The sequence below is a fragment of the Alligator mississippiensis genome, chromosome 12 (genome assembly GCF_030867095.1).
Source record: "Alligator mississippiensis isolate rAllMis1 chromosome 12, rAllMis1, whole genome shotgun sequence".
NCBI lineage: Eukaryota > Metazoa > Chordata > Crocodylia > Alligatoridae > Alligator > Alligator mississippiensis.
In genome coordinates, this window is record NC_081835.1 from 64703034 (window position 1) to 64723107 (window position 20074).

Consider the following 20074-nt stretch of genomic DNA (forward strand, 5'->3'; position numbering starts at 1 on the left):
TACCCCAGCAGTTTGAAGTGTTAGGATAAATTCCCATCTCAGTAAAACCCCAAATTTCTGGATGCCCAGGCTGAAATGCATTCTGCTGGACTGGGTAAGGACATATTTTGGTTGCCTTTATAGCGTGGCGGTTTTAAACTGCGTTCGGACACACACCGGCGTTAGTTAACGCTGTGGCATGAAGAGTTAGTTCTCCCTGCCAGGTGGCCCCCGGACATGTGCATTCCCACACTCTCGTCTGCACCTGGACCATCTACGCAGGAAATCGTCTCCTTTTATCTTGTCATTTTTGCTTGATTTAAAGACCGACAAAACAGAGTCCAGCCTCGGTGGTGTGTATGTGTGTGTATGTATGTGTGTGTGTGTGTGTGTGTGTGTGTGTGTATGTGTATATATATATATCACGGGATGCTTGCTGCGTGCAAGGTTCGTGTTATTAGTACTTCTTACACATGGGTGCACACACACACAAACACCAGTACAAATCGGTTAAAATTCCCTATATTATAAAAATGAAGACTCCATGTAAAAGTCCTGCATGTGAATTCAGTAGTGCCCGGTGACTGGTTTCTGCTGTCAGCTCCGCACCTGCCAGACACATCTCGCCGGGCTGTGCAGCACCCAGGGTTAACTAGCTCTCTCTTCCCCCATCAGAGCTGCTCCGCAGTCTCATTTAGGGAATAAGGATGCGAGCTCCTTTTCTCTGAAAATAGTATTAAATTGCCACAAAGTACGGGGGAAATGACAGCGGGATAGTGCTCGGCTCTCGAAGATCAATTTCTTTCGCGCCGGCACTTCGGGGTGAGTGGACAGCTCGAAGACTTGCTAATGGGCTGGAGAGCCTTTTGCTTCCCAGGCTCTGGTTCTCATCCCGTACGGGTCAGTATTGACAGGAGGTTTTCGACTTCTGCTAGTTGCCCTGTGCGAAACGAGGCTGGTGCCTTAGCCTGGCTCTCGAGCAGACGCATTAACAGATACCGCCACAATCGGCACCGGCTGTCAGCCCCGACGGCAAGCACAAAGCACTGCGTCGGCCCTGGCGGCTGAGTTCGGCTTTAACCCTTAGGTAGTGCTGCCCGGTGCCGGTCTGCGCTGCGTCCCTTCTGCAGAGAACCAGAGGCTCCCAGCTGCGGGGCTGCCGATCCGGCCCTTTCAAGTGGATGAACCAGCTGGAGTCTGAACCTTTATTACCTTGGGGCCCATTGATGCCATGGACCCTTATGGCTGAGTTCAGAAAGCACCTGTTTTTGTCAGGCTCCGCTGTTGGCTGTTTTTGAGGCTCCGCTTGGCATCTGACTGACTCGGAGCTATGAATTTTTCATGCCGCGCTGACATTTCTCAGTGTGTTTTTGGTCAGCTTTGTTCCCAAGGACGAGGAAACTCAGTGCAGTCGCAGGCAGCAGTCGGACGCGACGTGCTGTGAACTTCACTGCCGTGTGCGTGCGAGGCAGTGCTCGCGGCGCAGGCTGCGGTTTGCCGCGTGCTCCTTGGAAGCAGATTAAATGCCGCCCTGTCCAGACAGACGCACGGCCTCTCTGAGGAGCTCGGAGCCTCTTGCCAGGGCTTTGAAAGGTCAGAGTTACTGGAGTCGCAGCGGTTGAGATCCGGCGTCACCAGCCGCGTTCGGTGCTGTGCAGACTGTTGATAAAGGGATGGTTTCTCTCGCTCTCAGTTTTTTCCCCTGCCCTTTGGTATTTGAGTTTTGTTTTCCCGGCTGGTGCTGGGCTGCCTGTATCCCCGTGCCTCCTGACTTCCCTTAACACTCCCCGTGCCATCGCCTTGCATGAAAACGGTGTACTCCTCGCTGTCTGCAGGCTCCCCTGCTGCTAAGTGCTGTCGGTGGGCTTCCAGAGCATTTAGATGGATCAATAGAGTTATCATGGTCCTTGTCTCCCTGCTCTCCCCTTCTCAGCGCTGTGTCCATAATAGATGGAGCGAGTGCTCCAGCTCACAGAGTAATTACAGTCCCAGCGCGCTCGTCCAGCCGCGGCTCCCCCATGACGCGAACGTGGGGCCGATGGTGCTCGCACAACGCGCAGCACCTCAGTGGCACGGTGCGTGGTGCGCCATGTGCGCTGGCATTTCCCTGCAGCTCACCAGCCTCAGCTCTGTGTCCAGACTGGGAGGCCCAACTGGGATATAAAGTCCAACAGAAAACAGGCCCATTCATTTTTTTCCCCCCTCAGCATTCATGAAAACTCTCTCCTTTCGGTGGCAGTACCATAAGCTAAAGCTAGGAGCACTTCCCATCCATGAACGAGACCCAACCCTGTTTAACTACCATGATCGCAGTGCGAGGAGGTAGAGCTACAGTGTTCAATCCTTGCAAAAAGACACAGCATCCTTTGCAAGGACACCTGTTGCGTGCACGTTTGGAGACGTACCCGACTGCAGGCTGCGCTCGGCATTTTTAGTGCAGCCCCCTTTATAGTCCAGCCCCTTTGCTAAGGTGCAGACAGGACCGTACTGCAGTTCACACGTATGGGAACGACCTTCCATTTGTTTCCGTGCCCGTAATTTGCAGAAACGGTGCACCTGGGAGGGACCCGAGAGTATCCACTGACGTCTTCGTGTTCTTCCTCTAGATCCCATCTAATGCCGAGACTGAAAGAATCGCGCTCCCACGAGTCTCTGCTCAGTCCCAGTAGTGCTGTCGAGGCTCTGGATCTCAGCATGGAGGAGGAGGTGGTCATCAAACCAGTCCACAGTAGCATTTTGGGACAGGACTATTGCTTTGAGGTAAGAAGCTCTTGCATTCACTCCGGAGTCTGCTCCTGACACATGGCATCGGGGCGTAGCAATGTGATGAGCAGGGCGTGGGTACGTGTCCTGCCCAGGAAACACTGTGGTGGGAATTGCTGTTGGCAGGGGGTTCTGCTGTTTGATTTGGTTTTTATACTGTATCGTATAAGGGTATGCCAACCAAACGAGAGCTGGGGCCCCAACGTCCTAGTAGCAGCAGAGCATGTCCCCGTGGGCAGTGGGTCCCAAGCACTGAAAGAGCATCAGCAGATATTTGATCTGCTGCTTGCCATGTTGACATCCTACGTTTCTGTGTTGTGGTCACATGGAAATCATACCCCCCTGGCCGTATGAACGGAAATCAGGACCTTGTCATCCAAAAACCTCTGGTTTCTGTGGCTTGAATGAAAGGAAAGTCTCTGTGAGCTTTGGTCTTTCAGGATTTGCAGCCTCCTCCTCTGCTGCCTCTCTCAGGGGCCAGCGTAACGGCCTGAGCAGGACTCTTGCAGAGAGCAGTGGTGCCCGCACAGCCCCGCACACCAGATGATTATGCAGCATGTTGTTATATAGGACTCGGCTGTCTCGCACTGGAAAAAGCAATGTGCTATATCGCGTAGCACTGTGCCTGTCTAGGGAACAGGGAAGCCGCCTCTTCACAGCCACAGGTGATCATCCCTGCCGCTGTGAAGAACAGGAGTCCTATTTCTGTTTAGGGGTGGAAGGCAAAACCATGGGAGGCATCAGGTCATGCCTGAGCAGGCAGCGACAGGAACAGGTACGCTCCCGTGACAGTTTGCATTGCAAGAAAACAGCCTCGTGTCTGTCAATTAGCGAAGAATCGGGCAGCAGAAATTGGCCGACGACTCCTGCATTGTCCAAATTAGCAGCAGATTGAAATGAATAAAAGGTATTTCTTAAAACGTGAGCAGGGGACACGGGAAATGTTTTGACAACAAGCGGAGCCGCCACCGTAGTCCCTAAGTCGGTAGAAGACATCTTCCCGTGCCTTTTGCTCGCCCTGGAGTTGAGCAAGCGCGGCAGGTCAGGAGGAGCAGTGGTTTATAAATTAGGCAGCCTCTATTGCATCCCACTCAAGAAAGATAAAATGAAGTTAGATGGAAAATAGATGTGACGTCCATAACGTAAGAGTTGTTTACCAATTCGGCTCGGCACACAAGAGCAGAGCAAGGGATGCGAGCGGTACTTGTGGAAAGTCGACGGAGAGGGGAATTACACAAATCATGCACTTGTGAGGAGAAAGAGTGCTTTATTTTTAAGTGAGTCTGATAAAGAAGAGGCACACGGGAAGAAAAGAGCATGTTAATTGCTGTTCTGAGGATCCTGCGGTGGGAAGAAACGGTGTCAGGAAACGCAGCAGACATCCGACTATCACCGATCGTCAGCCATGTTCCAGCGGGAAGCACTTAAGATGACAGCTCGTGGCAGGATGTGTTAATGCACCGCTCCCGCATCTCTTGAGATCCCCATTCAAGCCCTGCGTCAGGTCACAAGCGAAGCGAGCGTGCAGGTCTCAGTCTCATCCCTAATGGATGCCGTCCGCATCCCAAACCCGCCACCTAATTCCACGTGACCGGCAGAGACAAAGGCTTAGGAGGAGCTGGGACAGCGCAGGGCAGACGAGGAAGAGCAGCGAGTGAGGCTTGGAGACGTGGGAGCAGACTCGTGGCTGAGACGCACGGCAGAGTCCACCCCTGAAGTCCCGCACGCAGTTAGAGAACAGCAGCACGCATTTAGTTGCAAGCATCCGTCTTGCTGCTGGGGTGGAAACCAGGAAGTAATCTTGTACACGAGTGTCCACCGCTCTGGCCTCTTAGTGTTGGGTCTGGTTATTTGTTATTCAGGCACGCATACGTATCGGGGTTCAGTCGTGGGAAAGACAGAGTCCCCGCATGTGGCCCGTCGGCTTCGCTTGGTGAGAGCTCAGCACAGGGCAGCCCACGCTGCCGAGGCGCCGTTGGACAAGAGCGCTGGCGGCGGAGAGGAATTGAGAGACGTGGCACTTTGGGGCATACGGACCTGTGTCACAAGCTCAGTGTGAACGATGGCAGGTGAGAAGGGGCTGCCAAAAACACCCAGACAGGGGGAACCACGGTGGTCTTGTCCACTGAGTGATGGAGGCGCTGCAAGTGGATAAGGCTTGGCCGTGAGGAGGGGAGGGAGAGGGTCTCTGGGGCCGGACAGTTTTGTTCACCTGGACTGAGAAGCCAGATGCTGCCTTGGGAGATGAAGCCAGGGCTTCCCTGCCTGGATTGTTCCTCTTCATCATCCTCCCCTCTCACTGCTGCATCCGGGGAGCGGGCAGGGTCCCGCACGCAACCCCCGTCACAGCTGGCCCGGGCCCGGTTAGCAGCCTCCCGGGAGCAGTGGTGGCTGAAGTGGCCCGAAGGGCTGAGAGTGTTCCCACTTGGGGCTTCTCGTCTGCCGCCGTGGATGGCTGCTCCTCCAGAAGCTGATAGCGCTCCTGCCTGCCTGGCGCATGTGACCCGGGACGCCGCACGCGGCAGCCCCCCAATGCTGAGCCACGAAGGCAGCAACTGCGCGGCTCCAAAGAGCAGAACAGCAGGGCTCGCCGCAGCTGCAGATGGAGTCACGCTGGAGACTTGAGGATGGGAACAGACCGGGCAGCGGAGCCAAGCCAAGCGAGAGGAGCCAGGGCCATCTGCAGTGGAAAAAACCCAGCAGACTCCATGGGAAGCAGCTGGCTGTTTAAAGGCACAGGGCATTTTTTCTCCCGGTGAACCGAACTCTTGCTTATTAAGACATTCGGCAGCCGATTGCCTAGTTATCGGCGCCTTCAGGAGGGCCGGGCTTGGGCTGAGGGTACGTCGATGCCAGCGCACTGGAATGAGCGGAAACGCACCTGCTTTGACTGTGTCCGAACCTGGCTCTTCTTCTCATTGATTTAGTGCAGCAGACTTTCCTCTTCGTGCCGCCAGCCGTGCAGAGCCTTTGTTTGCGGTCAGATTTTCAAATCACTTGTTGAAGAGCTGCTTCCTCCTCCTCAGCTAACGGAGGAACCGTTTCCCAGCCAGCATGATCTGCTAAGGAGGCAGCACGTGCTGCAGGGTCAGTCCTTCCCCAGCCCCTTTCGTGGCCATCCAGGGTCCCCACACGCCAGCCACGACCAGGAGCTGGACAGTCGGGTTAGGATTCAAGTCGCTTCACTTCGGCGTGCCTTGGCTTGTCCGTCTGTGACATGGGCATGATAATACCCACCCCCTGGCCTGCGCTGGGAGCTGCAGCTTCTGGTCCTAAAGCCAATTAAAGCTGAAACGGCCAAATTAACTGCAGAGCTATGAACTGTCGTTACAGCCAGGCTACCGCATTTCAGATGTGCTTTAAGAAACCCAGTGTTGTTTTTCAGGTGCGAACAAAATCCACCAAATCCTTTCGTCTAACTCGAGGAGCCGCCCATCCAAGGGATGGGAGTAATGAATACAAATCAGTTATATTAATTCAGTTTGGCCGTGTAAATTAATATCATTTTAACCAACTCTGCGAGTCTTGAGATGGACAGAATGCTCTATGTGCAAATAATGACTAGCCCCTGAAGATCGTTAATGCCACGTGATATTTAGGTCTCGGGTCCGAGCCCAGGCATTATGGCAGATCTAGGGAAAATTATATTTGCAGTCAGACGCGGGAGGCACGACCTTCAACTCCAAATAGGGCTGCAGGCCTTTTGGTCTTGACACTGAAGAATCCCCCAGGTAAGCGTGATCACTCCAAGAGGAAAGGCTAGCATTTATTTTTTTAATTGCCCTTTGACTAATTAGCCAGCGTGGCATTGACTTGCAATTGAATAAGGTATTTGTTACATGTTAAATCAATGCCGACGTGTATTTCTATGTGGCCATAAAATACAGTGGATATACATCCTGTTAAGCAGCTGGTAAATGATTGGCCCCTAATTAACAGACAAGATAGGATGAGGACTAAATTTTTCTTCATTTGCACGGGTGCAAATCCAGCCTTTAATCAGAATTCCCAGGAACGTCGGGGGAGTTTTGCTTCCTCGAAGGCTGCAGCATTGGCCCCGGCAAGTGCCATGCAGTGATGTGGTTGTATCGGTAGTGCCTGGTCCTCTCCGTTGGTGTATGGGCTGCATTTCCTGGCAGTCACTTTGGATTTCCCAAAGTCTAATTAAAGGGGTAGAACGAGAAGAGGTCCCTGAAGCCCTGTCCAAACTCGTAGCTACGCCCCGCTCTCCAGCAATTACCGAGCAATTGGCAGGGATGCTTGATTGCTAGTTCTTCCCTGTTATTTAAGTCTAAACCCTCTTGTTAAGTAACTGTGTAATTAATGGGTGGTCCTGCAGTCCGTGCGCTTGTAACTCAGCGGTTGTCCTGACTTCTCCGTGAGAACGTGGTGCAGCTCTGCAGTTCCCGTCAGGCCACACGTGGGCCTTACACCAGCCCAGAACGCAGCCTCTGGGACTTTTCTGGGAGCAATCCCAACAGACTCAGCAAAGCTGCCTCCGCCTCTGCCTCGGGCAACAGGAATGTGATTGCACAGGGCCAAGACTGCTCAGGGCCCCCGAAGGGCTGGACACTGGGGTTAGGCAACTGGAGGCTGAAGCAGACCAGGTTTCTTGCAGGAGGATGCTGAGGAGCACCAGCTTTGGGAAGCGCGGGTGCATCCTGGTGAGAAAGCAGGGCAGGGCAATGCAACAAAGCCTGTGCATATTGGAGGCCCCTTTTTGGCAGCAGAAGACAGCCGTGCCAGAGGGCTCTTCAGACTGACGCTGTGCAGCATGAATGAGTGGCAGCATGAGGGAAAGCGTTGGTTCTGGTCCAGCGGTGGCGAAGTGGATGCCCCAGAAACCAACTGGAATATCAAGAGCTGCTGCATCCTTCTGGTGAAGGCACGCCAGCTTCTTCTCTTCACTTTTGTTCCACCCGGACGGTACCTGGGACCTCCGGTCATGAGCTGGGCTGGGGCAGAGTCTTGGCCTGATGCCGACTGCAGACTGAGGAGCAAAATGGACCTCCTGGAGGACGTGCAAAGCCAGGGCAGCTCGTGTCTCCCTGATGCAGCTGACCCAGGCAGCCGCTTAGGACAGCAAACGCGGCAAGGCGGGGAGGAGGAAGGGTGAGGAATCCTGCAGCGTGGCAATGGAGGGAGCAGCGGGAAGAGGGGAGTTACTGGACGTGGCGAAGCGCGGGACCTTTGGCCTGCAAACAAGGATGTTCAGGAAGAGCATGGCTGGATTTGGAGAGATGCAAAGAAGGTCAGGGCAGCTAAGCGATGTTTTTATCGGCCATCTGGAACCCCTAAGACCACAGTCCTAGCCAGCTGATTTGCCAGCAGGGCTTGAAGGCGAGAGCTGGACCATGCATATTGCATTGGCGTTTGCTATTTTAAAGCTGCAGCTTGCTGGGCAGAGGCTGCCTGGGTGCATGACTGGCCCTCGCGGACCCAGCGCAGTCATTCACGCAAAGTGCGGTAATTAGTGCAAAGCGTGATAGTGTCCTTCGCATCTCTGCCTGCAAAGATGAGCTCCCACAAGGCTTGGATGTCCGTCGGCTGGGAGCAAGGGATGGAAAAACTGCCAGAGCTCCTGGACCACAGTGGAAATGACTCTAGTTCTCAATTACAATATGTTAAGGCCTTGAGGGCCAGATGAAGCTGTGTAACTCTTTATTAGACTGTTTCTTACGTGGTGCAATTGCTGCAGGAGGGTTGGGTGAAGGAGGAGGCGCCTGAAAGCTTGGAGATACCTTTACCTGGCACCTGCAGGAGATCCAAGCTGGGGACATAAGCAGGACAGCAGAGGCAGGAGCCCCTCCTGGAGACGGGCCATGCATCGCACTTCTGGGCACAGCCTCTCTGCTTTCAGCCCTGGGCTGGGCATGCTACCTCTGTCCCTGCCCCTTGCTCCTCTAGAGCAGTGATTCTCAACCAGGGGTTGGAGCACCTGGGGGTGCCACGATTTCCTTTGAAGGGTGATACGAGGGGTGAGGAGATAAGCAGGTAAGTACAGGCTCAGACTTGTCCCTGCCGGCTGTTTCCTTGCTCCCACTGCCCAGCCCCACTGCAAGGAGTTAAGCACAGTAATGCATCATAGACGCATAGAGCATGAGGGTGGGAAGGGACCTCGGGAGGTCACATCCAGCCCAACCCCCTGCTCCAAGCAGGACGAGCCCCAACTACATCATCCAGACAAGGCTTTGTCTACCTGGGTCTTAAACGCCTCCGAGGATGGAGCATCTACCACCTCGCGGAGTTGCCGGTCCCAGTGCTTCACCACCCTCCTCATGAGAGTTTTTCTTAATACCCAACCTCAGCTTCCCTTGCTGCAACTGGAGCCCATTGCTCCTTGTCCTGCCATCTGCCCCCACTGAAACCAGTCCAGCTCCATCCTCTTTGCAGCCCCCCTGCAGGGAGGTGAAGGCTGCTATTGAATCCCCCTCGGTCTTCTCGTCTGCAGACTAAATTGGCCCAGCTCCTCAGCCTCTCCTCACCAGTCGTGTGCCCCAGCCCCTGAACCATTTTCACTGCCCTCCTTCGAAATCAGCCAGGTTTTGAAATGGGAAGCTGCTCAATTCCCAGGAATGGTGGAGGGGGCCTTGAGCCCAAAAGGTTGAGAACCGCTGCTCTAGACCATCCTTCTGGGCCTCATCGGGACCCGCATTGGTAGCCCATCCAGAGGAGAGGGAGGGTGGGGAGGAGGAATAATTCAAGGCCAGGATGCCCTGGGCAGGGACAGGTGAGGAATTCTTTTAATGGCAGATGCTGGGCTGGACCCAGGGGGATGCTGGTTGTTGACACTGATGCTGATCCATCTCTCCAGGGACCTGCCTCGGGGCTGTTCTCTCACTCAGTGGTTGCAAAACTGGGTGGCCTACGGGATGTCAGACGCAGAGGGATTGCCGGTCACTGGGAAAGCTCCAGTCACTCCTGTGGCATCTCCCCCGGCTGCCACAGAGGTAGAAGCGGGGAGGAAGGTGCAGTTAGCATCTGTCATCAACCCCTTGAGCCGCTCAGAGCTGCCCCGCTTGCCCACCGGCCTTTGAGGCTGCTCCCTGGCGCTTTTTTTTTGTTTGTTTTCAAAGCCCAGGCCCGAAGCAAGGTCCCTAATGCATCAGGCAAGAAATAACCCTGTTCCTTTCCACGCAGGTGACGACTTCATCAGGAAGCAAGTGCTTCTCCTGTCGTTCTGCCGCAGAGCGAGATAAATGGATGGAGAACCTGCGGCGTGCTGTGCACCCCAATAAGGTAGCAGCTTTGAGGAATGGCCTCTGTAATGGGTTTGCTCCTCGTTATTACATTTTATAACCCAGTGCATAGGAGCAGCAGGGGACGCATTGTCATCTTAGTGACGAAGTGTCATTGTGGGTCAGCTTTTCTCTGCATTACTTTCTTCCCCAATTATATTTACAGGAAAGTGCCAATTATTTCTTGCCCTCTTCCCCCCCCTCCAACCATCCCATACGTGCCTCCTGGTCGGTCACCGAACAGCAATCAAACCATGAGAACCTTTGTGCTCGTCCTACCACCGATGACACTGCTAATGGTGCTTGCCTTTTGTGTAGTGATTTCCACGCTCGGAGCGTGTGGGACCAAGGGTGCTGTCAGGGGTGGCTGTCACCAGAGCTGCAGGACAGGACACTGCCCTAATTAATTAATCCTCACAGCCCCCTCTCCTGGCACTGCTGGGGTTTGCAATGCTGGTTGTCAAGATGCAGAACCAGAGTTGCAGAGTCTTCATGTGTGCTCTGAGTTTGCAGAGGAACATGGGCTTAGTGCATGGTCCGTTCCAGCGGGCAGGCTCGGAGGCCAAACACTTCCTGCCGGTATCTGAACTTCAGGCAGCAGCAGCAGCAAGATCCTCTCTTTTAGCTGACACCGGGATGCCCGAAATGCATCCTCAGCTCCCACTGAGGGTAAAGTCATCCTCAAATCAAGTCCACCACTGCCTCTTTCCTGCTGAACAAGGGTCTGGACAAAGCTGATCAAGCGCAAGGTTTTGCCACTGCCGTGGCTTCATCATCAAGCCGGGTTCTGTTGAGCAGACATATCAGACACACGAACGGGCCGGGTGCTTTCCCTCCTGTTCATGGGGGCACGTAGCCGTGGGCACAGACACCGCCACGTAAGGCTGGGGCCCTAGGATGCTGCTCACACAGCCCTCGCGGTCAGCGACCAGACCAAGCGGAGGCGCCAACATCTGCCTTTCAAATTGCTTCGGTACCTGTAGAGCAGCCCCACAGGTGCCCTTGCTTCGAGACCAAAACTAGCAGCCTGCAAAGAGATTTAAAGATGGGGGTGACTGCATTTCCCACTGGTGTTGCTAGAGCAGCAACTAGGCAGGGAGGAACTCTGCACCTCTGCTACGCCAGCTTGCATTTGGAAACGTGCCCCCATCTCGGCTGCCGCTGCCTGCTGACTCTGCAGGCTTTCCTTCTTTTGTTCGCTGATGCCGCGTTCACTGACGCAAACTCTCCGTATCTGATTTGATATTTTTGTCCTGGACTTTGGGGCTGTTGTGTAAGTTCCTGCCCGAACCCACACACCCCTCTGTGAGCTTCCGGCCACTGTCGCTCTTGTCCGTGCCCTGACGCTGAGCAGGGTCAAGCCAAGTTGCTGCTGTAACGGGAGACCTCTAAGTAAAACACAGGGTGGTACAGACTCGGTAGCGGAGCTCTGCCCTTTGGCACTGAAACCATAAAGCAGTGCCTCTTGACCAGGGTAACGGGGCAGGCTCAGGCTCTCCCTACCAGGCCATTCCCTCATGCCCACTGCCCAGCCCTTCTGCACGGAGGTAAGCGCTGTAACAAATGGGGTGCTGCTCAATTTGCAGAAGTCGCAGAGGGGGTTTGAGGGGCGCCTTGAACCTGAGGAGGGGTGCCTCGAGTCTAACAAGTCCAAGAACTGCTTCTTGTAGAGCTCCCTCCCTTGGATGAGGCTTAGAAACAGGATCGTTAAAGATCCATATCATCTTTCACTATAATGGGGTTAAGCTGGTCCTGGCCAAATTTCTCCAACTGAATAAGAACAGCAATGCTGGGTTCCCATGTGGCTCGTTCTGTCTCAGTTCCTCCAGCTGTTTCAGTTAGACTCTCTACTCTTACCCTAAAATAGTGAACGGAGCGGCAGCAGCTGCTCGTTTCCACCCCAGAGGTGGTGATTTTCCACTCAGGAGTAAAGCGACCCTTGCATGCACTTTAGGGTTCCTCTGTCGCTCCCGCGGAGGAGGAAATGTAGTGGCAGTACAGGACAATGGCAGAGCAGAAGGGAGGAAACACCTGTAATACAGCGTCTGTTTTGCAAGAGGCTTTAATTATTGATAAGGCTCCTTCCTGGGCTTTTGGTTTTTCTCGTTGCGAGCCCCCTGGCAGTAGAGTTGGCAGTGGTGCATTTTTAATTTGGAGGGGTTTTATCTACCTTGTTCCTTATATTAATTGGCACCGGTAGACATGGAGAGCACTGTGATATTTGCAAAATTGACATAAGCAGCATTATTATGCAAATTCCAAAGAGCTAGTATTTCCTTAAAATAAAATGTAATTAAGCCTCTGCTTGTTTAGCACATCGGAAATAATTAGCTCGTTTCTCAGCTTTTGTTGTTTATGCCTTTGCTGTTTTCTTTTTCACTTGACCTTTTTTCTGTATGTGTCTTTTCCAGGACAACAGCAGAAGGGTAGAGAATATGTTAAAGTTATGGATTATTGAAGCCAAGGACCTGCCAGCCAAGAAAAAGTACTTGTGTGAATTATGCCTGGATGACGTTCTTTACGCACGAACTACCTGTAAATTGAAAACTGACAATGTCTTTTGGGGGGAGCACTTTGAATTTAATAACCTCCCATCACTCAAGAACATTACCGTGCACTTGTACAAAGAGACCGACAAGAAGAAGAAGAAAGACAAGACCAACTTCATCGGGCAGGTGAACATCCCCGTGGGCTCTGTCACGGGCCGGCAGTTTGTGGAGAAATGGTACCCCGTGGTCAGCCCCAACCCCAGCAAAGGCAAGTCTGCAGGGCCCATGATCCGCATCAAGTCCCGTTACCAGACCATGAGCATCCTCCCCATGGAGATGTACAAGGAGTTCGCCGAGTACATCACCAACAACTACATGGTGCTGTGCTCTGTGCTGGAGCCTGCGCTGAGCGTGAAGAACAAAGAGGAGATGGCTTCGGCCTTGGTTCACATCCTGCAGAGCACCGGGAAGGCCAAGGTAAGAGCCCCGGGCCAGCTGCGCGTTGCCCTTGGCAGGAGGCCTGAGGGGTGCCCCTGCGTCCCGTTTCGGGGTGCTGGAAATTCACACCCGGGCGTGCACGTTGTAGCTCAGGGCCATCCTCAAGCACCCCATTATAACTGGGCTGTCATAGAAGAGCGTCCCGGGGGCCCACAACTCCTGTCTTTGGCGAGGGAAGGTGTTGCTGACTGAGGCTGTCTTGGAGCACATGCAGTGTCTGGCAAGCGCCCGTTCAGAACAGGGAGCGCTGGGACAGCTGGGCAGGAGCCGGCCGGGTTGCTGGTGCCCCCAAGGTACAAGCTGTGCAGACCAGCTCCCTCTGTCCCATGCAGGAGAGTCCTTGCCGTCACTGTCCCCGTGCCGCGTGTAAAAGGCTCGTGGTCAGTGGTGGCACTAGGCAGAACGCCACACCTGAGAGGAAGAGCCGCCGTGTGTCGCAGCGTGGGCATGCTGTACTTGTGATCGCTGGCCAGGGCCTCGTCCACACTGAAATGGCTTGCTAGCCCAGAGGCCTGTCCGTGTGCCGGAGCCCCAGGCCAAGCAAGCATGGCTGGTGACAGCTATCACCACCGCTGCACGGGGCTCGCACTGGTATACCGATATCTTCGCGCCCCGCTGCCAGCCAGCATTGCTGTACCGGCACAAAGGGAGGCACCAGCCCCGTCAGCGGGGACTCGGCGTGCGTGTGGAAGAGGAGAGAGCGGGAGCGAGGAAAGGACAGAGGGAGCTCTGCAGTTTGCTGGGGGCAAGGCCCTGGGAGCTCGGGAAGCAGGGGAGCGCGTTCCCACCCGGGCATCTGCGTCGCTGTGTCGCCCCCAGAGCCTCTCCGCGGGGGAAGCGAACAGACTTGATAAATCTCCCCCTAAGTGGAGCTGCTGCTTCCGCTGCCTGTCATCTGCCATCGGCATTTAGCACGGGCTTCAGAGAGTTGTCAGAGAAGCGGGAGTTATTGGAGCATGGGAGCCTTTGTAGAGAAGATGGGCAAGCATCAGCAGAGGAGGAAGGAGAGCGGAGGGGAGAGAACGCCCCGCTCGGCGCACGCCAGAGCTGGCTGGCGGGGCCTCGTGAGCAGCTGATGGAGGAAGGAGACGTGGCCAGCCGGCAGAGGAGCGAGATCATGTGTGTCCTGTGCCGGGAGGCCGTGGGGACCTGGCAGAGCCAAGTGCATGCCCCCCACCACGACGGGTCCAGAGACCCTGGGAGCAGGGGTTGAAGCCTCGCACCATTGCCCGAGGGGGCAGCCCCTTGCCAGGACCTCACAGAGCTCGTGGCTCCAACTCCTTGCCCAGAGGAGGGCAGGCCGCTCGGGCTGGAGGGGGCTTCATCTGTGACCCCACAAGTCCCAGGCCTCCGTAGTCTGGCTGCTGGCGGGGCAGAGCCTGGGGGCTGCTTTGGGCCGGGGTGGAGCTCCCCAATGTCCGCCCGTTGTCCGGCAGGGCGATGGCTGCTTCCAGCACCCTCCCTCCCTTGGCAGCTCCTGGAGCCTCGTCGGAGTTGGTCCAGATGACGTATCTCATTTCCCGTGCGGCTCTGCCAGGGTGCGTGTGGATCTAGTTCCTCTGTGACATGGAGCTGGGGGGTGGTTCAGTGTGCAGCAGCTGTAGCAGGGCAGTAGCTGAGCTCTCGCTTGTGCTCAACGGCAGTCTCTTGTTTCCCTCCTCCCCGGCCCGCAGCAGGAACAGCTTCGTTGACTCCGTTTTGTCTCGTGGCTTGGGCGGCTGTTTGCATTTCCCTGAGGGGCGCTTGCAGAGCCGTGCCGTGTTTGGGGCACGGAGGGCGCGCTGGTGCCTTTCTGTGCAGAGTAACCCGCGCTGATACCACGTGGCGCTAGCCTGGGACACGTCCGCCCAGCACCGCAGACACGCAGGGCCCTCTCTGCTCATGGAGCTGGAGCCAATGAAAGCCCCTGTGATCCGTCCACAGGGCAGGGGAGAGTTTGCTCTCTGGTGTCCGAGCTGGATTGCTCGGGGGTTCGTGCTGCGTTTGCCCCCATGGGCACGCAGCCCAGGCTGGCGGGAGCCTCCTCGCACAGAGGTGGTGCCCGCACTGGCGCTCCGCAAGCGAGCACTGCCGCGGTAATAAATGACCAGCAGTTAATGTTGCTGATCAAGGTCTTTTTGTTGGCTGTTGGCTGCAAAGCCGCAATTAAAAACAGAGTGAGCACTAAACGTCCAGCGGTTATCAGCTATCCGTGCAGACTCGTTAGCTGCTAATTGCTCCTGCGCTGTTTCAGGCCGCCGTGTCCAGCGCTGATTTTGCTGTAAATATGGCTTAATCCTTTCCTGAAGCAGGCGGCGTTCAGGTCCCTGTGCCCATCTGGTGCAGGGCGGCCACATTCCCCCATGGCCGTGTGGGGCTGCTTTCCTCCTTCAGGCCTGCGCAAGGTTGCCTGTGCCTGCGCACAGCATCCGGGGTGCTTTTCCCTGCTCCGCTACTGACTCGCTGTGTGGACTTGTTCAAGTCACTTTGCTGCACTGTGCTTCAGTTTCCCCCATTTTTGTAAAAGCTGCGGATGAAACCGTGGAGCCAGGAGGAGCGTGGCGGGGATGCAAGGAGTCGCATGGGGCCTTTCAGATCTCGGGGGCACGATGAGCAGCTGCTCAACCCTGATGGAGACCTCGCTGGGTGTGGGTCAGGGCAGGGAAGCGGGCGCCAGGGAGCGTCAGCATGGCAGCCGTAGCATCCTGGCCCGGCTGTCTGGTTTACAAGGAGGGGGTGAAGGCAGGACCATTAATGCTGAGGCCCTGAGAAGTGCTGCATGAGCGCAGGTGGCGATGATTCCCCTTCTCTCCCTCTTGCCTTTCTTCCCTTTCCTCGGAGCTCGGCTTTCTCAGAGTCAAATCCTCTCGCAGGTCTGGAGATGGAAAATGCCAGTGCCTAAAAAAAATGCGGTGTTTTTTGTGATCGCTGCGTGCGGAGGAGAGAAGGTGCCCCCTCCGCAGGGTGACGGGAGGCTTCAGTGCATATCAGGAGGAGGTTTGCAAGCCCTGACAAGTGGCCAAGGCAAATAGGTGGGGAGAAAAGGGCAGGGCATTGTGCTGAAGCCGAAAGCACAAGCAGCCCGGGGCCAGGGAGCTGCCCCCGCGCAGGAATGCCTGGAAAGGACCCATATGGAGCCGGCTCCTGCCGTGGGTGCAGCCGCCTCTGCTCTTTCGATGCTGGGGAAAAGACTGGCCTGAAAATAGCACTGTTGCGCTTGGAGGCGAGCGCGTGGTCTGGTGGCTCGGAGGGGGACCGGGGCTGCTGGGGCTGTTCTTGGCTCTGCTGCTGCTTTGCTCCGCTCCTCGCCGCCAAAGCTGATATAATATTTCTTCCCGGAGCTCCTGCAGTTTATTTAATCCTGAGATCCCTGCAACGTGCCCAGCTGAAAGGAGCCTTGTTATGACCAGCGACATTGCTGTCGTGGTCCATGTTTCTTTTTAAATGAGCATCACCAGATTGTCCCTGCCTGGATCTTAATAATACTGGAACCATTTTGAGGAACGTGAACATATAAAAACTCCCTTCCCACAGTGGCTGGCGGAGCGGGCGGCCCAGCCGACAAAGCTCCAGCTAAGCTGGCTGTTTAGTTGTAATAAATATTTCCCGTGTTGTGCATGGAAATGAGGAATGAAGTTGCGTCCTTATTTGTTTGTGCCGGGAAGATTTGCCTCCCTTGGGCTTCAGGATTTAGTCTTCTATCCAGCCAGCCTTCTGGAAGCAACTTGCTTTCTCCTTTTCCATTATTCTCCGAGGAAATGCCGGGGGCACAAAGCAGACCGCAACTCGGAGGCCACTTGGTCGCCTCTGCGGCTCTGTGGGGACCTGGCCAGAGCACGGGTTGGGCTGCGATGCTGCTTGAATGTGGAGAATGAAGACGTGGAGGACGTCAGCAGCCCGAGTGCTTGACACAGCGCTCTCAGAAATGCATCTCAACAGGCCAAGGACTTGCTAGGAGCAGAGGGCAGAGGCCCGACGAGCAGGGGCACAGCTTGAGAAGGGCGATATAACCCCCCGAGTCGGCTGTTTCTCTTGGATGGCCCCTCTTGCTAGGAAGGGTGGTTAACTCGGAGAAGCCGCGGCGCAGGTCTGAGCCCAAGAGCATGGCTGTCCCCTGGCATGTATATAACTGGCAGCAGCTGTGGCGTTTCCACCACAAAGAGTTTATCTATCTGATAATATTTTATAGCAGCCGTCATCAAGCTAATTATGCCTTTAATCAGTTTTATAAGCACAAAAAATCCCCCCCCTTCTTCCCCTTTTACAGCCAATAATTATGTGGGTTGAAAAGGGAAGAGATAGGGTGAGTGGCAGCTCCAGAGATAAGTGTTATTTCATTTGGCGTTGTGCGGTACACGCGTAGGCATTTCTGGACCATTCCTTCCTTATCAGCGCTTTGTATTCAGGGACCATTGCCGCCAGCTTGGGGGGATTGTTTTCGTAATGTTGGACGCAGCCAGCGCATGTGGATTTAGTGGACATTAATTTGATGTATTAATGTTTCAGTCCTTCAATTAGCTCTTTAATGCCATAAGCAAGGTCACTGCTCTAGATGCCTCCACATTATCCTGTTCATCACTGCTTTCCCTATCCCCAAGAGAAGCCGTAAGTGTTGTCTCTGGTTTTAAAGAGACCGGTGGACAAACTCTCTGAACTGTCGAAGGCAATGGGGCTAGTCGCATGGCCCACTGGGGAAGGGACTGCTCCGTGCACATCCCAGGATGCGTGATGCAGTGGCTAGGACTGAAGGTTGGGCGTCTGTGTTCTTGCACCCGTGTCCCCTTTCTGCACGGTTTTGGCCATGCGGCATCCCACCACCTCTCGCTCCCTGTCACCACCGCACGTAAGCATGCCCGTCCTGGGTCACTGCACAGCTTGCGTGATAGCCCTGTACAGTCTGCCACGCCCCAGTCTCAGGGCTGGGCTAGCGGCGTGGCAGGCGAGTGGGCCCACAGCTGATGGGCAGTAGGCGGCCAGGGGTGAGGACCAGCAGGTCCTGACTCCGAGGCCCTGCTTTGGGTTGTGGACTGTGCAGGTCTGTCCAGCTTGGGGGATGCACGCTGTGACCGGGCTGCCATTTGGGCTTCAGTTTTACCCTGCCTGTGTTGGGGCAAGAGGCAGAGTAGATGCCTCCTTTGCCATCTGGATCCCATTTCATATCTAGGAATGGGAGGGGCATATCTGGAGGGCCGTTTCGGAAGCCCGTGTCGCTGCGGCAGGGTCAGGGGGAGACACCTGCCTCAGGTAGGCTCCTGCCACACCGCGTGCCATCCTGTCATGCTTGTGGCAGGCGTGGGGCCTTGACAAAGGAATGCCGGCTGCCGCGAGAGGAATCGAGACTCAACTTACTTGTGCTCCCAGGGCTGCTCTTTGCTCCTGAGCCCAGCTGCTCCCAGAGCATCTCCCGTGGTCTTTGTCCTGGACACACTTAGTGTTCACAGCCCCAGGCGGCTGCTTTAGTTTGCAGAGGGGGGTTAAGGATTTTTCATCTCCAAATTTGGCTTATAATTGCATCAGGCCTGAATCTGACTGGCCACGAGTGTCCGGAGCATGTGCTGGGTTGCTCCTTAGCCACGGGCTCCACACTGCTTACTTTGAAGATATGTCCCCCAGTGTTGGCTTCCTTGTGCAAAGGATGGCCTGGGCCAGAGAAAGGGAGGGACCCCTGGCACAGCTGGCGAGGACAGCGGGGGCCAGGGCCCAGCCCTGAGACTTGCCCTGGGAGGGGCTGGCCCCAATGGCACAGGTATGGCAGCCACCGCTCTGCCCGCACAGCCTGTCCTGTGCAATAGCCGCATACCAAACGAAGCAGGAAACCAGGCCGTGGCATCCCCGGTCCCCACATTTCTATTTGGCCGCAGCCTGGGTGGCCATTGCTTCTCCCCGACAGCAGGCACGTGCCGCAAAAGGGCATCTTGTTTTCTTACCATTAAAACACTGACGTTCGGACACCTCCTGGCATTACTACACGTGTAATCTCCAGTCCTATCCGCTCCTAACTGCAGTCGTGACACTCCCCTCACTCCCACGCTGCCGTCCCCACTGGACTCGGGGCCCACTATTTGAAATAACTGGCAAGCTTATTACCATTATCGCTTCAATCCTCTTAAGGTTAAGTCAATCCTATTAATCAGGCTCGTGATGCCGAGAACCTTATTATTTCAAAGTCAATCTGCCCATCGGTCCGTTATGATATTAAGACAATAAACTCCAACGCGGAAGGGGGTGCATTTCTGAAGCCGGGCGCGCAGGGGTCATAGGACTCATTAGCGTTAATGACTATTTAAACCTCTCGTGCATCCAGCTACGAACATATCCCCAAAAGGCAAGGAAGCTGCCTCGATTATTCCCCAGGAGGGGGCAGGCTTCTAAAATCCTAAAAAGTGCGATCTCCGCCGGCTGCATCTTCCCAGGCCTTGGCTCCCGATGGTGCCTCCAGAGCAGCCCTTCCTTCCCGGGAAACGCTGCTGCAGCTCAGCACAGGTGAGCTCAGGTGCTGCAATTTCCCGATGGCAGAGCCAGCCGGCTGGGGACAGCTCCGCGTTGCTGCGGCAAGCACGGCGAGAGCGTCCTCGCTGTGTGCGCAGGCCCGCGGGACATCGCGTGTGGGCTGGGATGGGAGCAACCCCTAGACCTGGACCGCTCCCTGCAGGGTGGCTCCAGAAACCCACGGGCAGGCCTCCTGTTTTCTGCTCAAATCAGTAGGGTCTCGAGGAAATGTCTGTGGGATCCCACTGCTCGTCTCCCGGCATCTTTCTCAGGTGCGGGAGCGTACCTGGATGTGCGTGCAAGCACGTGTGCCCCCACCCCCACGGGTTGGAGGGGGGCGTTCTTGCAGCTGCTTGTGAGCTCGGGGCCTCGTCTCAGGGTGACCAGTTAAAGTTGGCACAGGTTTGGAGACAGCCCTCGCCTGCAAGGGACCGGCTTTGCAACCCCCCGGACACGTGCTGGACGGCTCGACCGTGCATCTGCTCATGTCCTGACTGCACTTAGCGAGCGTTAAGCTGCACATGTGACACCAGCCTCCGTGGCTGCGGGGCCAGGCATCATCCAGGGACTGAGGCGTGGGTGGGGTTTATCTCGGGCTGTCCCAGCTCCCTTCAGGTGAGCATGGGGAGCTGAGTGTGC

The 20074-nt window shown here is 55.5% G+C and overlaps 1 protein-coding gene across 16 annotated transcripts in view; it reads left to right on the forward strand.

Moving 5' to 3' along the window:
• The window catches only part of DAB2IP (DAB2 interacting protein), a 318020-nt gene that overhangs the window by 265411 nt on the left and 32535 nt on the right, over positions 1–20074 (forward strand). For all 16 annotated transcript variants that reach the window (XR_002086447.2, XR_002086448.2, XM_059715709.1 and 13 more), the window contains 3 exons: positions 2586–2739; positions 9883–9981; positions 12392–12946. Coding sequence is in view for 14 of the 16 variants with exons in the window: in XM_059715709.1 (XP_059571692.1) it covers positions 2586–2739; positions 9883–9981; positions 12392–12946 (808 nt within the window). In the remaining 2 variants the exon portion in view is untranslated. The remainder of the gene's footprint in view (positions 1–2585; positions 2740–9882; positions 9982–12391; positions 12947–20074) is intronic.